Below are 16,937 nucleotides of genomic sequence, written 5' to 3'. Positions count from 1 at the left end.
TCACATTAAAATAAATCCAAATCAATAATTTAACAAAAGTAAGATTACCTCTAATGTTCATTTAGTTACCTTTTGAAATAGTTAATGCTGGAGACCACTGTGACCGTAGAATATCAAGACAAATGCTGCCATTACTGTTAATATTTGGATGATAGATTCTTGTTGTAAATGCAACCTGCAGAAGAGGGGAAAATTTCAGTTTAGGCTCATCGATGTAGGCTATACAACACACCACCATGTAGATTTATACAAGCCACTCACCTTAGGTGGTTTGAAAGGGTAATCTGTTGGGAAGTGAATTGTCAGGAAAAATACTCCACCCTGATAGGGACTATCATTCTGTTAAAATAAAGAATCATTATTAGAAGAGAATCAACTTCAAGGGTTCTTTACATGGAGATGTGAAATTCATATACTTACTGGTCCCATTATTGTAGCTTGCCAATGGAACACTGAAAAGAGGAAAACACAAGTTACTTACTATAATTTCTAATCTTAAAAGTCCAAGCATTTGCCATTATCACCAAAGCACTGGTCAGTGAACTGTATGCATATGTAAAACAACCTTTTGAAGAAGAGGTAGAGCAGGGGTGGGCAAACTTCTTGGCCCAAGGGCCATATCTGGGAATAGAAATCGTATGGCGGGCCATGAATGTTCACAAAATTGGGGTTGGGGTGCAGGAGTGGGTGAGGGCACAGGCTACAGGGTGGGGCCAGAAATGTGGAGTTCAGAAGGGGGCTCAGGCAGGGAAATAGAGTGCGGAGGGAGGGGGAGGGCTCCGGATGGGGGGTGCGGATGAGGGATTTGGGTGCAAGAGGGTAATCCAGGCTGCGACCGAGGGGTTCAGAGAGCAGGAGAGGGAATCAGGGCTGGGGCAGGCAGTTGGGGCACAGGGAGAGGCTCAGGGATGCAGGCTCTGGGAAGCACTTACCTTAAGCAGCTCCTGGAAGCAGCGGCTATGTTGCCACTCCGGCTCCTACGTGGAGCTGTGGCCAGGCAGCTCTGTGCACTTTCCCATCTGCAGGTGCCACCCCTGCAGCTCCCATTGGCCTCAGTTCCCGGCCAATGGGAGCTGCTGGGGCAGTGCTTGGGGCAAGGACAGTATGCAGAGCTGAGCCCCCTGGCTGCCCCTACATGTAGGAGCAGGAGCAGGGTGATGCTGCTGCTTCCGGGAGCGGCCCCAGACCCTGCTCCCCAGCTGGAGCAGGGCAAGTGCCAGACCCAGCTCATGAGCAGGAGCTTGAGGGCCAGCTTAAAACAGCCTGTGGGCCAGATCCGGCCCATGGGCTGTAGTTTGCCCACTCCTGGAGTAGTGTAGTAAGCCAGGAAACTCCTACATGAAGGCCCAAGACTCCACACTTACATGAGCTGAAATACTTAGTACCACACCAGCAATACAATCCCTAGAAGTCTAAATCAAACCATTCACATACAAATCAGTCCACACTCCCATCCTATAAGACACCATGCATTCTGCTACGGTACAAATCTACACTGCCATACCTCTAATTATACAAGATCAAGGTCAAATATTCAACTACATAGGGACAGTTGACAAGATTTTTTTAAACTAGTTTAAAATTTCTTGTAAGCTACAAGAGTGAATAATCTTAAAAAAAAAAAATCTAAAGAAAGGTTTGAGCAAGAAAAAAGCCTGACCGACTATACAGGCAAAGAGTGAAACTGACTATACAAGTTATCAACTGCACGAAGTTAAAAGTTAGTACTTTTTGCTAGCTTCTTTCAGTTCTAATGATACTGAGGTAGTAATTCTAGTACCATGGTAACAGTACAAGTAACAACTTAGAATACGCAAAAAGAAAAGGAGTACTTGTGGCACCTTAGAGACTAACAAATTTATTAGAGCATAAGCTTTCGTGAGCTACAGCTCACTTCATCGGATGCATTTGGTGGAAAAAACAGAGGAGAGATTTATACACACACACACAGAGAACATGAAACAATGGGTTTATCATACACACTGTAAGGAGAGTGATCACTTAAGATAAGCCATCACCAGCAAGGGGGGGGGGGAGGAGGAGGAGGAAAACCTTTCATGGTGACAAGCAAGGTAGGCTAATTCCAGCAGTTAACAAGAATATCAGAGGAACAGTGGGGGGTGGGGTGGGAGGGAGAAATACCATGGGGAAATAGTTTTACTTTGTGTAATGACTCATCCATTCCCAGTCTCTATTCAAGCCTAAGTTAATTGTATCCAGTTTGCAAATTAATTCCAATTCAGCAGTCTCTCGTTGGAGTCTGTTTTTGAAGCTTTTTTGTTGAAGGATAGCCACTCTTAGGTCTGTAATCGAGTGACCAGAGAGATGACGTGTTCTCCAACTGGTTTTTGAATGTTATAATTCTTGACATCTGATTTGTGTCCATTCATTCTTTTACGTAGAGACTGTCCAGTTTGGCCAATGTACATGGCAGAGGGGCATTGCTGGCACATGATGGCATATATCACATTGGTGATGCGCAGGTGAACGAGCCTCTGATAGTGGCTAATGTGATTAGGCTCTATGATGGTATCCCCTGAATAGATATGTGGACAGAGTTGGCAACGGGCTTTGTTGCAAGGATAGGTTCCTGGGTTAGTGGTTCTGTTGTGTGGTTGCTGGTGAGTATTTGCTTCAGATTGGGGGGCTGTCTGTAAGCAAGGACTGGTCTGTCTCCCAAGATCTGTGAGAGTGATGGGTCGTCCTTCAGGATAGGTTGTAGATCCTTGATGATGCGTTGGAGAGGTTTTAGTTGGGGGCTGAAGGTGATGGCTAGTGGCGTTCTGTTGTTTTCTTTGTTGGGCCTGTCCTGTAGTAGGTGACTTCTGGGTACTCTTCTGGCTCTGTCAATCTGTTTCTTCACTTCAGCAGGTGGGTATTGTAGTTGTAGGAATGCATGATAGAGATCTTGTAGGTGTTTGTCTCTGTCTGAGGGGTTGGAGCAAATGCGGTTATATCGTAGCGCTTGGCTGTAGACAATGGATCGAGTGGTATGATCTGGATGAAAGCTAGAGGCATGTAGGTAGGAATAGCGGTCAGTAGGTTTCTGATATAGGGTGGTGTTTATGTGACCATCGCTTATTAGCACCGTAGTGTCCAGGAAGTGGATCTCTTGTGTGGACTGGTCCAGGCTGAGGTTGATGGTGGGATGGAAATTGTTGAAATCATGGTGGAATTCCTCAAGGGCTTCTTTTCCATGGGTCCAGATCATGAAGATGTCATCAATGTAGCGCAAGTAGAGTAGGGGCATTAGGGGACGAGAGCTGAGGAAGCGTTGTTCTAAGTCAGCCATAAAAATGTTGGCATACTGTGGGGCCATGCGGGTACCCATCGCAGTGCCGCTGATTTGAAGGTATACATTGTCACCAAATGTGAAATACTTACGGGTGAGGACAAAGTCACAAAGTTCAGCCACCAGGTTAGCCGTGACAGTATCGGGGATACTGTTCCTGACGGCTTGTAGCCCATCTTTGTGTGGAATGTTGGTGTAGAGGGCTTCTACATCCATAGTGGCTAGGATGGTGTTTTTAGGAAGATCACCAATGGACTGTAGTTTCCTCAGGAAGTCAGTGGTGTCTCGAAGATAGCTGGAAGTGCTGGTAACGAAGGGCCTGAGGAGGGAGTCTACATAGCCAGACAATCCTGCTGTCAGGGTGCCAATGCCTGAGATGATGGGGCATCCAGGATTTCCAGGTTTATGGATCTTGGGTAGCAGATAGAATACCCCAGGTCAGGGCTCCAGGGGTGTGTCTGTGCGGATTTGTTCTTGTGCTTTTTCAGGGAGTTTCTTGAGCAAATGCTGTAGTTTCTTTTGCTAACTCTCAGTGGGATCAGAGGGTAATGGCTTGTAGAAAGTGGTGTTGGAGAGCTGCCTAGTAGCCTCTTGTTCATACTCCGACCTATTCATGATGACGACAGCACCTCCTTTGTCAGCCTTTTTGATTATGATGTCAGAGTTGTTTCTGAGGCTGTGGATGGCACTGTGTTCTGCATGGCTGAGGTTATGGGGTAAGCGATGCTGCTTTTCCACAATTTCAGCTTGTGCATGTCGGCGGAAGCAGTCTATGTAGAAATCCAGGCTGCTGTTTCGACCTTCAGGAGGAGTCCACCCAGAATCCTTCTTTTTGTAGTGTTGGCAGGAAGGTCTCTGTGGGTTAATATGTTGGTCAGAGGTGTGTTGGAAATATTCCTTGAGTCTGAGACGTCGAAAATAGGATTCTAGGTCACCACAGAACTGTATCATGTTCGTGGGGGTGGAGGGGCAAAAGGAGAGGCCCCGAGATAGCCCAGCAGAAGAATCTGTCCTAAGAGTATAGTTGGATAGATTAACAATATTGCTGGGTGGGTTACGGGAACCATTGTTGTGGCCCCTTGTGGCATATAGTAGTTTAGATAGCTTAGTGTCCTTTTTCTTTTGTAGAGAAGCAAAGCGTGTTTTGTAAATGGCTTGTCTAGTTTTTGTAAAGTCCAGCCACGAGGAAGTTTGTGTGGAAGGTTGGTTCTTTATGAGAGTATCCAGTTTTGAGAGCTCATTCTTAATCTTTCCCTGTTTGCTGTAGAATAAATTTGTTAGTCTCTAAGGTGCCACAAGTCCTCCTTTTCTTTTTGCGAATACAGACTAACACGGCTGCTACTCTGAAACTTAGAATACAACATTCAGACAGACGTAATAAGGCCCTAACAGTGAAACTAGACCAATTTTGGATGTATAGGAAGGGGTGTGGGAAGACAGTACCTACACAGAAGCCATGGGGGTCCACGAAGGGATAAGGGTCTGCCTGCATGAGTATTTGTAAGCTCTAGGTCTAAGTTTAGCGTTAAGACAATGGCAACAAACATGAAGAGTATGAGTATACGAAAGACTGATATTTCAGAGGGATTGTAAGTTGGCTGTAGATCAAAAAATGTATATGGTTAGTTCAGATTATGCACTTGACTAATTGGTTGTACATTATGTAGAGTGTTTAGAGTTACTCAGGATAAAAGACTGCTAAAAAGTCAGTAAGTCTCAACATTTGGGCTCAAAATACATTTGTAAAACCTTGATGGCTTGTCACAACCCAAAGATTTCTCCCCTGCTGAGGCTTTCTCAGACCAGATGTCCCCCCTCCCCTGCAGGGGTCCATCAGGGTGCTCAGAGCTAAGATTCCAGATGCTCTGGCCAGATGTGAACAGCTGAGGACCTCATACAGTGGGAACTGGCAGTGGCAAGCTGAGATACCCCAAAAATAGCCTCCCCCCCATAGCCCGGGGAAGCAAATGGCATTATGGGGCAGGTGAGATTTGGGGACCTGGAGGTGAAGTGGGGAGATTGGGGTATAGTGTGGAAGGAGTTGTGAGTTTGGGGAAGGAATGGGGCAAAGAGGTGGCGAGCCAATAGCTCCCCCCAAAAAAATACAGCCCCCACATAAAGCCCATGGGGGCAGAGGGTAAAGGGGTGGTATGACCGAAGGAATCATCCAACTATGAGGGAGAACCGCCTCAGGGGCTGGGATGGGGGCAGGCAGAAAGTATGGAAGACTGCCTGGTTGCAGGGCAGGGGTTACATTGGGGCCAGTATTTCCCAGCCGTCCCCTCCTTGCTCTTGTCCCATGGGTCTGGGTGGGCTCAGCTCCCCACTTCAGGTATCACAACCTTTGAGGTCACAGCACCACTCAGGTTTGACCCAGATACCCTGACAGGAGCTGGCCAGGCCTGGATTGATGAGAGTGGCATTGTGACCTGGCAAAGGGGTCAGACAACCACTCACACAAATTTGGCCTGATCATCATAATGATGCGGAGCCAGAGAGGCAGCTTGGCCAAACCCGAGCAGCGCTGCAACTATGTGCAACAGGTCGCAATGCTCAGAGTAGGCAGCCCAGCTGGTGACTCTCAGGTTGAGAAACCTGCTATAAGGAATATAAGACTGCATGCTGCAGGACATTGGCAAAAACTTTATGGGGTTAGAAAGAAATTTCTCCCACACAGGAGATCTAATAAAAATATTCACTTTGGCGTTTCTTGCTTCCTCCGCAAGATGTTAGTCAGAGTTCAAGACAGGACACTGGACTAGACCACCATTAGTCTGATATCCTACCTTACTATGAATGTGTATGTTTGTTTGTGTGGAAAGGAATATGTCCAGGAGTCTGTCTTGCCCCCATCGCTCCTCAGCTTGCGGGGGGGGGGGGGGGGGTAGAGAAGGGGGTCACTGTACGGGGAGCTGCACCCCCATCCACCCTACCCCCAGTGCATTTGGACCCACCTCATACCCAGATTGTCCTGCCAAGCCTCACACCCTGCACCCAGAATGACCACTGACCCCGAACCCACACCGCAACAAGCTTCACCCTCTGCATCTGGAACCGCCCTGTACCCAGACCCTCCCACCCCCGCCAAGCCTTACCTCCCTGCATCTGAACCTCACCTTGCAGCCAGACTGCCCCCTGCACTCAAACCCCCACCCCACCAAGTCCCATCCCACATGCACCTGGACCACCCTCACTAGCTCCCCACACACAGACTTCCACCCCACTGAACCTTACCAAGCCAGCACCTGGACCCACCCCTGCAGCTGAGCCCTCCACACTCAGACACCACCCCCCACCAAGCCCCAACCACCTTCACCTGGACCCTCCTGCAGAGCCCTATTGTGTCTGCACTCAGACCCCACCCCCAACAAGCCCCTGTTCATCCAGATCTCCCTGCACACTTGGAACCCCACCACCCCCAGGCCACCCATAGCCAGACTGCCCCACACAGAACCCTATCACCGGATCTCCCTTCACTAAGCCCGTCCATCCTTTGACCCTGCTCCGCTGAACCTGCCTGCCTGCATCTAGCATGCTTGGCACAGAGGGGCAGGGTCCCGGGGTGTTTCTGAGACAGTCCTGGTCCTTGTACTGTGTCAGGGTCAGGTGCAACTTTACCACTGAGCCAGTGTTCCAGGAGGGGGAAGAGGGAGCACAGGGTGATCTACCTGTGTAAAGTCAGTGACCTCTGCTCCCCACTGCCATGCTGGAGCCTCCACATTTATTTACTGACAAATAAAATTTGCTAAATTTTAAAATATGGTGTGCAGAATTTAAATTTTTTTGGCACAGAATACCCTCAGGAGTATGTAGAGCTGTATAAACAAGTCATTGTCTGTATGAAATTTTAGTTTGTACTGACTTCGTTAGCGCTTTTTATGGAGCCTGTTGTAAAAGTAGGCAAATATCTAGATGAGTTGAGGTATCCCCTGAAAGACCTCTGCGTCCCACCAAGGTGCACATGCCCCTGGTTGAGAACCACTGCTCTAAAAGAAGGACAGACTCCTAGATGTTAACACCCTGTTTTAATATGTATGGTGGATCCCCAATTTTTCTTCCCTACTTTAAAAACAAAACAAAAAAACAAGTATGACCCAGATCTCCTCTTAATACAACCATAGCTTGATGCGGAAATTAAGGATGGAGATTCTTTCAGTGTCTAAGTTGTTTGACCACAGTAAGAATGTGCCCTCACATTCTTCCTCAGAGAGGATGATATGGAGTCCTCTTCAAGGCTAAAGTAGAGGTAATTGGATGTGCAATTTGTATCAAACTACAACAAGGCATTTCTGTTATTAATTCTTTAGGGTTTTTTTTAAGCTAAGATTCTTGTCATGTATCTTTTGTGCAAAGGTTTATTATTTTATGTAAAGGTTATATTTAGTGTGACAACCTTATTTCAAAGCTGCTCCTGTAATAATACACTGTAGTCTTGATTGCATCCTCTATATAAAGGCAGATAACGCATCACAAGAGATGTTAAGTCTGGGTATCTTGCTGGTTTAGATAGGTTTCAGAGTAGCGGCCGTGTTAGTCTGTATTCGCAAAAAGAAAAGGAGTACTTGTGGCACCTTAGAGACTAACACATTTATTAGAGCATAAGCTTTCGTGAGCTACAGCATCCGATGAAGTGAGCTGTAGCTCACGAAAGCTTATGCTCAAATAAATTTGTTAGTTTCTAAGGTGCCACAAGTACTCTTTTTTTGGTTTAGATAGGAACTCTGATAGCTACTCCAGCATTTTACCTGCTGTTGTAGCAGTAAGTCATGTCTTCCACTGTTCATAGGAGAGAATTTAAGATGTCTGCAATAATTAAAGAGTGACTGGAAGATCTCCACTACCAGGAGAAAAATATTAAGGTGTTTGAGTAGTATCTGGAAGCCTACATGGAGTAACATTTAGCATTATTTAGGATTTTCCATTCAGATAAGACTTTCTCCAGCTTCAGGAAATACTTATACTCTTGTGACTTAGGAATTCCCATTTTAGAGATAAGAAATTGGAGGTCAGTGCCAGTATTGCCTCTGAACGTGCACGCTAGATGCCTTATTACTCAGGTAGTACTTACTGTCATCTCCAACAGGCCCTGCTGAACACTGTGCTGGGGGATCACGTGCCAGGTCATTCAACTCCTAAAAGAAAGGATGGATGGACAGTTGATGTTTCACTTAATCCAAAAATCAAATCACATTTTGCCTCTCTTACAAAAGACTGACAGTGGTACTTCAGCAGCACTTTTCCCTCAATGGTGTATTCCTAAACCTCAAATGGAACTTTGTTCATCTGGTGAGGATAATTTCTTATTATGGGAAGTTGGTTTTGAAGTTTAACCAAAACCTGCACTCATGACATCAATCTTTTGTCCCCTGTAAGCAATGCTGAACTAGCTTCCTTTTCAGCCAACACATTCAGAAGACCATGTTCCATCTTAGCCTTAAATTCCTTGCACTTGCATCTTCAGTTACTTCCTTTAGACTGTTCTCTACCATTTTAATAAATTAGGGATAGGATCTCAGATAATATAGAAACTAATCAGGTCTGAAAAGTCTATTATCCTGCTTCAAGTTATTTCCATTTAGCTATTTGTGCTTTGATAATAAAGCTTTCTTAAATGTTCACAAAGTTAAAATAGGGGACATTAAATCCCACTTTTTAAGCCTGGGCCATGTAACAAAAATGACATTAGGAACACATAGCCTTAATCCATACTAGACCTCGCAAAAATCAGACCTTTACCCAAAAAGGTAAAAATGGCCTATGAATAGGGAAATGAAAGTTACCTGCATGCTTCTGCTGTAGTGACTAGCAGCTATTAGTTCAGTGCATGAAGTAGCAGTTCCCTGCACGATCTACAGCATTAAGGACACAGATACCTTTTTGCTGGCCCATCCTCCTCCACTCCCACAGACTAGGGAAAGAATGTTATCTTCAGAATTTGAACTTGTTATGCATGAAGTTGCTGACGAGCATGTAGCACTCAAACTTTATTTTCTTTAAGTGTGTGTACTAAATGCCTAACCAATGGTCAAGTTAGACTGAAGAATCTCATTTTGGAAGTCTCAGGCTCCTGTGGGCGCTGGAGTCAGTGTTTCATGGTTCAGAACACTTCTGAAGGAATTTCAATATAGTTTTAAGTAGCCACAGAATTTTGAACTTCAGTCCAGAACACAAACAAAATAAAAAAAATCCTAAAAGTTTCATGCTTTATGAAGATTTCCAAAAATGACTATTATAGATTTATATTTTATGTAAGTAATAGATCACTGATAATCCAAATGTTAACAAGCTGGTCCCACTAGTTTTTCCTAGACATCTTATTGTGTTTGAGACACTCTTACAGTTCAGAGTATTGGGGATTTAAATAGGAAGCAGTGTTGCCCAGTAGATAGAGCTACTAACTGAAACTCAGATGTGGGTTCTATTTCTGACTCTGCCACCGACATACTAGGTGACCTTGGGCCTCCGACTCAGCTTCCCCACCTGTGAAATGGGGATAGATACCGATTTCCTTTGTCAAGCACTCAGATCTACTGAAGAAAGGCGCTATGAGCTAGGTGTTAGGTAGATTGGAGAGGTTTAGTGCCAAAAGGGGTTCTTGTTATGAGTTTCCCTGCATTTACTGAACTCCTTAATTTCAAGGTGTTATAAATTAGCTGTTTTGATTAAGCATTAAGGTGGTTTTGAGAATTTTAGGTTAGGATATTGTGCTTTTAGTGCTTTTGGCAGCATTGGTTCATTGCCTAGAATGCCACATGGAAAATAATTTCATGATTTTTCATTTGGAACATGTATCACACGTCTTTCAAGTCAGACTATGCTTAACCAAGTACCAAGATCCAGCACACTCTACCCTACCCCATAAACAGAGGGTTCATTGTGTGTGTAAAGAGAGGTCAGTCTTCCCCTTGGAACTTCTGCTCCTTCTCATACCCAAGTCTGGAAAATTCAGAGCTCCCAAGCCCCTACTGCTGAGAGAAGTGCAGCATCTGACTCTCCTATTGCTTTCTGGCTGACAACAAATTTGGGGAGAGGGACAGAGTTTCCTTTCCTCTTCACAGCCAGGTTTTTGTGCCTCCTCAGAAATTCAGTTATACCTCTGCTGCTTACAGTTTTCCATGAAATTTACAGAATATAAATCATCTTTTGCTGAACTATTGTTCAGGTTGTAACACCCAAGAACAAGTGGGAAAGAAGCATCGCCCAGGGAGCATTCACATGGAATCTCAGCTTTAAGAACCTTCTACTATTTGCAAGTTTCTGGCAAATCTACAAGTACACCTCTACCCCAATATAACGCAGTCCTCGGGAGACAAAAAAAAAATCTTACCGCATTATAGGTGAGACCGTGTTATATCCAACTTGCTTTGGTCCCCCCCGATTCCTTGTTCCCTGACCGCCCCCTCCAGAGACCCCCGTCCCTAATCACCCCCAGTACGCCACCCAACCCCCCGCGCCCTGCCCCCTGACTGCTCCGACCCCTATCTACACCCCCCGCCCCGACAGGCACTCACCAGCAGCACTCCACTCCACCAGCTCCCAGCCGCCGTGCTCCGATTCCCACCGCCGGTGAGTGTGGAGATCTTCCTTTCCCCTACCTCCCCGAACTCACCGGTGGCGGGAAATGAAGACTTCCACACTCACCGGTGGCAGGAAGCAGAGCTCCCCTTTCCTTGCCCCAGCCATGTCACTTGGTTGGGGGGGGGGGGGAGGGGAGGTGAGAGAATGTTGCGTTGGGGATAGGTCCCGCACTCACCTGCAGCGGGAAGCAGAGCACAGCGGCTGGGAGCTGGCGGAGTGGAGTGGGCTGGGGCTGGGCTGCTCCACTTCCGGTGAGTGCGGGGGGAAGAAATCCCTTCCCCCAAACCCCCTCCCCCGAGTGACACAGTCGGGGCAAGGGAAGCAGAGCAGACTGCTCCCGGCCCCCTGCTAATCTCCTGGGCCACTCTGGGACCCCAAAAGTGCCCCCCCATAGCTCCTGCCTCCCAGGCCCTGGGGGGGTGGGGAGGGGAAGAGAGCCCCTGACTGCCCCCAAGACCCTCTGCCCCTTATCCAATCCCTTGGCCCCAGCCCAGCAACCTTAACACGCTGCTCAGAGCGGTGTGCTGGGGCTTTACCGCGTTGTATGCGAACCCGCGTTATATCAGGTTGCGTTATATCGGGGTAGAGGTGTATTGTGAGTTTTTAATCTAATCAATACTTTGACACTGGATTACATTTTTAGCTACAACTGAACTGAAACCAGTCATCTAATAAATCAAGAAATATTTGCATTAAACAGTTCCATCAAAGATTTACTTATAGTAACCTGTTTATGCACATTTCCTCTATAAAAAGTCACTAGAATAGGTCTCTAAAATAAACCCTTTATGACTTAACTTCTACCTCCCATAGCATAGCCTGCCAGGGTTTATATACAAGCCTTAAAAAGAGGCCTTGAATCAAAACTGGCTCCACTAAAACTTTCATTCTGGTTCTTAGTAGACTAACCCATGTTTTAATATCTATAGTTAGATCATTGACAGTATTTGAGGCTTATGTGGAAACAGTGGTATTGAAGAGCAAGAATCAAGATAGGCAGCTGTAATGGGAGGAAAGCTTGCAATGTAAATGCCACCAATGGATATATAGCTAATACCTTTTCAAAAGTAAAAGTACATTTTAAAAATCTCCATCTAACCCCTACCTCCCATCTTTGGAGAGGCAGTTTAACAAAGCCCACATCTAATTAATGGTCAAATATACTACTTAACAAAAGGAAGTGAAGCTTTATTTAGATTTACTTGCTGTTTCATTTCTGTACTGTGACTTTGCAACACAGGGATATCGTCTTGAGCTAGACACAAGGGGCAAATAGAGGCTTTTAGATCAGATCCTGTTCTCAAGTATTCCACAGTTCAAGTTCTTCCAAAATTGGATTAAGTCTCTCCTAGGCTGTATGTACATACCTACACAGGGACTCCCATGGCTCCACTTGTGCTTGGGGCAGTGGTAGTTTGCTTAGGTGATCTCTACCATCTGCTGGAGTGTCTACAACCATTCCTCAGGCCAGGCTGAGGGGTTTCCAAGATGTGCTGCTCATCAAGTGAGCTTGTGCCCATTCAGGAAGAGCAATGCTTCAGCCCCACTCCATGCCAGCAAAAGGACTTATGCACCTCATGCTGTCTGAAAACAACTCTGGAGTCGCATGGGGCTGAGGTCCCATCCCTGCCCCTCCATTTCCTTGACTGGACGGAAGAGGAAACAGCAGGGACTCCAGCCAGCCTGAAGACAAGTAGCAGAAAACCCACTGCCTGTTGTCAGTGGAGCGATTAAAGAGGCTAGGACTTTTCAGCTTCGAAAAGAGGAGACTAAGGGGGGATATGATAGAGGTATATAAAATCATGAGTGGTGTGGAGAAAGTGAATAAGGAAAAGTTATTTACTTGTTCCCATAATAGAAGAACTAGGGGCCACCAAATGAAATTAATGGGCAGCAGGTTTAAAACAAATAAAAGGAAGTTCTTCTTCACTCAGTACACAGTCAACCTGTGGAACTCCTTGCTTGAGGAGGTTGTGAAGAAGGTGAGGATGGGTAAGGAATGGTGTCCCTAGCCTCCGATTGTCAGAGGGTGGAGATGGCTGGCAGGAGAGAGATCACTTGATCATTACCTGTTAAGTTCACTCCCTCTGGGGCACCTGGCATTGGCCACTGTCGGTAAACAGGATACTGGGCTGGATGGACCTTTGGTCTGACCCAGTATGGCCATTCTTATGTCCTGTACAAGAAAGGCCCTTTTATGCACCACTACAGCAGAATCACCAATGCTTGAATGGTATAGTGTTGGCAGCCCTCATAAAGCCCTATAAGTATTAGTGGCTGCATGCCCCTGCCACCCTAACAGCAGCAGTGTCACACAACTCTGCCCCAGCCACTGTAACTACAGCAACAGCCCTCAAAGTCTCAAGTGTTTAGCTGACTGCCTGAACCACCCAAGCCTCCTGCACTGCAGACTGCTCTGATGCAAGCACTGTGCTCTGTCCACACCACTCAGGTTGTATGTGATGATACCCCATGACCCCAGTCCCAGCGAGGACCCTAGGGGTTAATATAATCCTGACTATCTCACTTTGAAATAGATATTAACCCAAAACAAAGACTAAAGACTGAGATACCTTTAAAGTGACAGGAGGTCTATATCATGATGATGTCATTATTTGAATGAGGTAACTAAACCAATCTAGGACTGGTCATACTCAAAATTACAGCCCCACAACGGTATCTTTTACCCCAGACTAGACCTCCCTCTTACCACTTTTCAACCCACCCACTCCATCTTAGCTATGCACTTGTATAGCTGGACCACTACTACACTTAGGATCAAGATGACTACACCTCCCTCACAAACTACAACGCCTTATTTGAGTTTTCACATACAGGCCATAAACTACTGAGGCAGTCTGATGCATAAATTCACTGAAACTGGTAGATGTAAGAAACCCAAGTCCTTTATTTCAGACCGTGCTTCAGCAAAAAGTAACATCACAGTTCTTGAAGCTTTAGAATGATAAATATGAGGAATTAACATCCACAAGACATTCTCTTTAGAGCTCTGGTCATATTAACATCAGTAGGAAAATGATTGACTTTGAACCCTGAAGAGACTAAGATTACAAGATCTGCTGGCAAAGCAGAGGCACTAGTAATCTTTATGTGCCATTGTGTTTGTACTGGCATGTTCGCAGTTTGATTTCCACTAATCATTTTCTCACAATTCAGAGCAGCTGCATTTGCCCATGCATTTACAACCGCACATGAAACCAGTGTTGGTGGATGCACATTTTTGGCACACACTTAAGAAATGGGCCTGCCCCAAGTGGTTGTCTGCCTTTTGAAAACATGGTGCACAATACTTAAAAGCACTTCCAGCAAAGTTCCAGAATTTAGAATCTGTGCATCATTTCTAGATGTCATTGAGTTTTCAACTCTGAGAATCTGTTTGGGCTTCCATGAACTAAAATGAATGATTCAAGAATACAAATAATGCGTGATCTTAACTCTTGAGATGCACAAAGTACTCAGTTATGGGTCAATTGGCACAAAAATTAATGGTCACCACGTATGCCAGAGACTTGCACGAGATATAAGACCCACTAAAGCCTCCAGTAGTTTCCAAGCACCTTGATCCAAGATGAATGAATAATGAAATCTGCCCTCTTGCTGACACTACTTCTAAAACTAATTCCTGACAAATGGTTCTTGAGGGTTACTAGCTCTAGCAGAGAGAGGTAGCCGTGTTAGTCTGTATCCACAAAAACAAGGAGTCCAGTGGCACTTTAAAGACTTAACAGATTTATTAGGGCATAAGCTTTCATGAAGAAGTGGATTTTTTACCCATGAAAGCTTATGCCCAAATAAATCTGTTAAGTCTTTAAGACGACACCAGACTCCTCGTTGTTTTAGCTCTACCAGTTTACCTGCACTACGTATAATAAACCCTCAGATGAAGGGCTGATGGAGATAAAGTTAGTCTTTATTACACCTTTTAAGAACCCTATAGCTTCCAGAAGGAATGTGGTTTCAAGTTCTGCCAGTTCACCTGCAAGAGATTCCATGAACCACTAGTCCTAAATTAAATCCTCCTAACTTCTGAAAAACATCAAGAGCTTGATCAAGGTTAACGTCTATCTAGAATGGATGTATAAAGACCAGACGTATTCTGCAACTTGTCGTACAGTCCTATCGCAAGCCCCAAAAATATAATAGTGGTGTCCCTCCTCAAACTAGGGTGACAAGGTCCCTCTTAAGCAAAGTAAGCGGTCACGGGATAAGAGGGAAGGTCCTCTCACGGATTGGTAACTGGTTAGAAGATAGGAAACAAAGGTTAGGGATAAATGTTTAGCTTTCGGAATGGAGAGGTAAATAGTGGTGTCCCCCAAGGGTCTGTACTTTGATCAGTCGTATTCAACATATTCATAAATGATCTGGAAAAAGAGGAAAACAGTGAGGTGGCAAATTTGCAGATGATGCATAAGTGCTCAATGTGGTTAAGTCCCAGGCAGACTGCAAAGAGCTACAAAAGGATCTCTCATTACTAGGTGACTGGGCAACAAAATGGCAGATGAAATTCAATGTTGATAAATGCAAAGTAATGCACATTGGAAAACATAATCCCAACTATACATATAAAATGATGGGGGTCTAAATTAGCTGTTATCACTCAAGAAAGATCTTGGAGTCATTTTAGATAGTTCTCTGAAAATATCCACTCAATGTGCAGCAGCAGTCAAAAAAGCGAACAAAATGTTGGAAATCATTAAGAAAAGGATAGATAATAAGACAGAAAATATCATATGCCTCTATATAAATCCATGGTATGCCCACATCTTGAATACTGCCTGCAGATGGTGGTAACCCTATCTCAAAAAAGATGTATTGGAGTTGGAAAAGGTTCAGAAAAGGGCAACAAAAATGATCGGGGAAATGGAATGGCTTCCGTATGAGAAGAGATTAATAAAACCGGCACTTTTCAGCTTAGTCGTCTTTTCCAAGGAGGGATATGATAGAGGTCTATAAAATCATGACTGGTGTGGAGAAAGTAAATAAGGAAGTGTTATTTACTCCTTCTCATATTACAAGAACTAGGGGTCACCAAATAAAATTAATAGGCAGCAGGTTTAAAACAAACAAAAGGAAGTATTTCTTCAACAACGCATAGTCAACTTATGGAACCCTTGGCCAGAGGATGTTGTGAAGGCCACGACTATAACAAGGTTCAAAGAAGAACTAGATAAATTCATGGAGGATAGGTGCATCAATGGCTATTAGCCAGGATGAGCAGGGATGGTGTTCCTAGCCTCTGTATGCCAGAAGCTGGGAATGAGCGACAGGGAACGGATCACTTGATGATACCTGTTCCGTTCATTCCCTATGGGGCACCTGGCATTGGCCACTGTCAGAAGATAGCATACTGATCTATATGGACCTTTGGTCTGACCCAGTATGGCTGTTCTTCTGCAAGTAGCAGAGTCCACCAGTTTTGCTGCTAAAACCACATTAATGCCATCAGCTGGAGATATGAGCTTCTTGGCTTTGCCAGCATAAGAGTTATGAACCCCATTTATTTCTCATAGCAGTGATAAGCTCTGCATGTGCCTAGCAGTCAATAATCATGTATACTTCTCTGTGTGCTTTCAAATTCTATCATATATACTCTGTACTATAAATCTCAAAAGATTTACAGTTTGCTGTCATAGCTCATAATCACCATGAAACATCCCTCATGGGACATAAAGCAAGTTCTCTTTTCACTCTCATCTGTAGCTTTGACTTACTGAATTTCAACCCCACAGATATCCGAGTTACTGTTCACTTTAACAGAATTTAAACAAGATCTTTGAAGATAACAGGTGCAGATATTTAAAGTTATGCAACCAAAGAACTAAATTGTTCCCCACACAGCCTTAGTGAAGAGCAGCTTTCATTAAGGATTTAGTATTAGGCAAGTGTGAAGTTTAGGGAAAGTTGCTGGTATGGTAAACAGAATAGTGAGGGAAACTTGCCTGTACCTTAAGACTGGTCAGAGCAACTTCCTTATCTGTTCTTTCCAGAGAATACGTTTTTCAGAAAGTTGGGATTACATACCAGTTGTATTACTTGTACAGAAACT

General features: G+C 44.8%; 1 protein-coding gene across 4 annotated transcripts in view; it reads right to left on the bottom strand.

Moving 5' to 3' along the window:
• The window catches only part of UBE2D2 (ubiquitin conjugating enzyme E2 D2), a 49,644-nt gene that overhangs the window by 26,020 nt on the left and 6,687 nt on the right, over nucleotides 1-16,937 (bottom strand). For 2 of the 4 annotated variants that reach the window (XM_043520150.1, XM_038412769.2), the window contains 5 exons: nucleotides 9,073-9,200; nucleotides 8,361-8,424; nucleotides 421-452; nucleotides 262-339; nucleotides 70-175 (listed from right to left, as the gene is read on the bottom strand). In XM_043520150.1, coding sequence (XP_043376085.1) covers nucleotides 70-175; nucleotides 262-339; nucleotides 421-452; nucleotides 8,361-8,424; nucleotides 9,073-9,078 — 286 coding nt within the window. In that variant the 5' untranslated portion in view covers nucleotides 9,079-9,200. The remainder of the gene's footprint in view (nucleotides 1-69; nucleotides 176-261; nucleotides 340-420; nucleotides 453-8,360; nucleotides 8,425-9,072; nucleotides 9,201-16,937) is intronic. The other 2 variants (XR_006283108.1, XM_038412768.2) reach the window with 1 other exon arrangement.

Source organism: Dermochelys coriacea, chromosome 8 (assembly GCF_009764565.3).
Source record: "Dermochelys coriacea isolate rDerCor1 chromosome 8, rDerCor1.pri.v4, whole genome shotgun sequence".
Taxonomy (NCBI): Eukaryota; Metazoa; Chordata; order Testudines; family Dermochelyidae; genus Dermochelys; species Dermochelys coriacea.
This window is presented reverse-complemented; position numbering and strand designations above follow the sequence as displayed.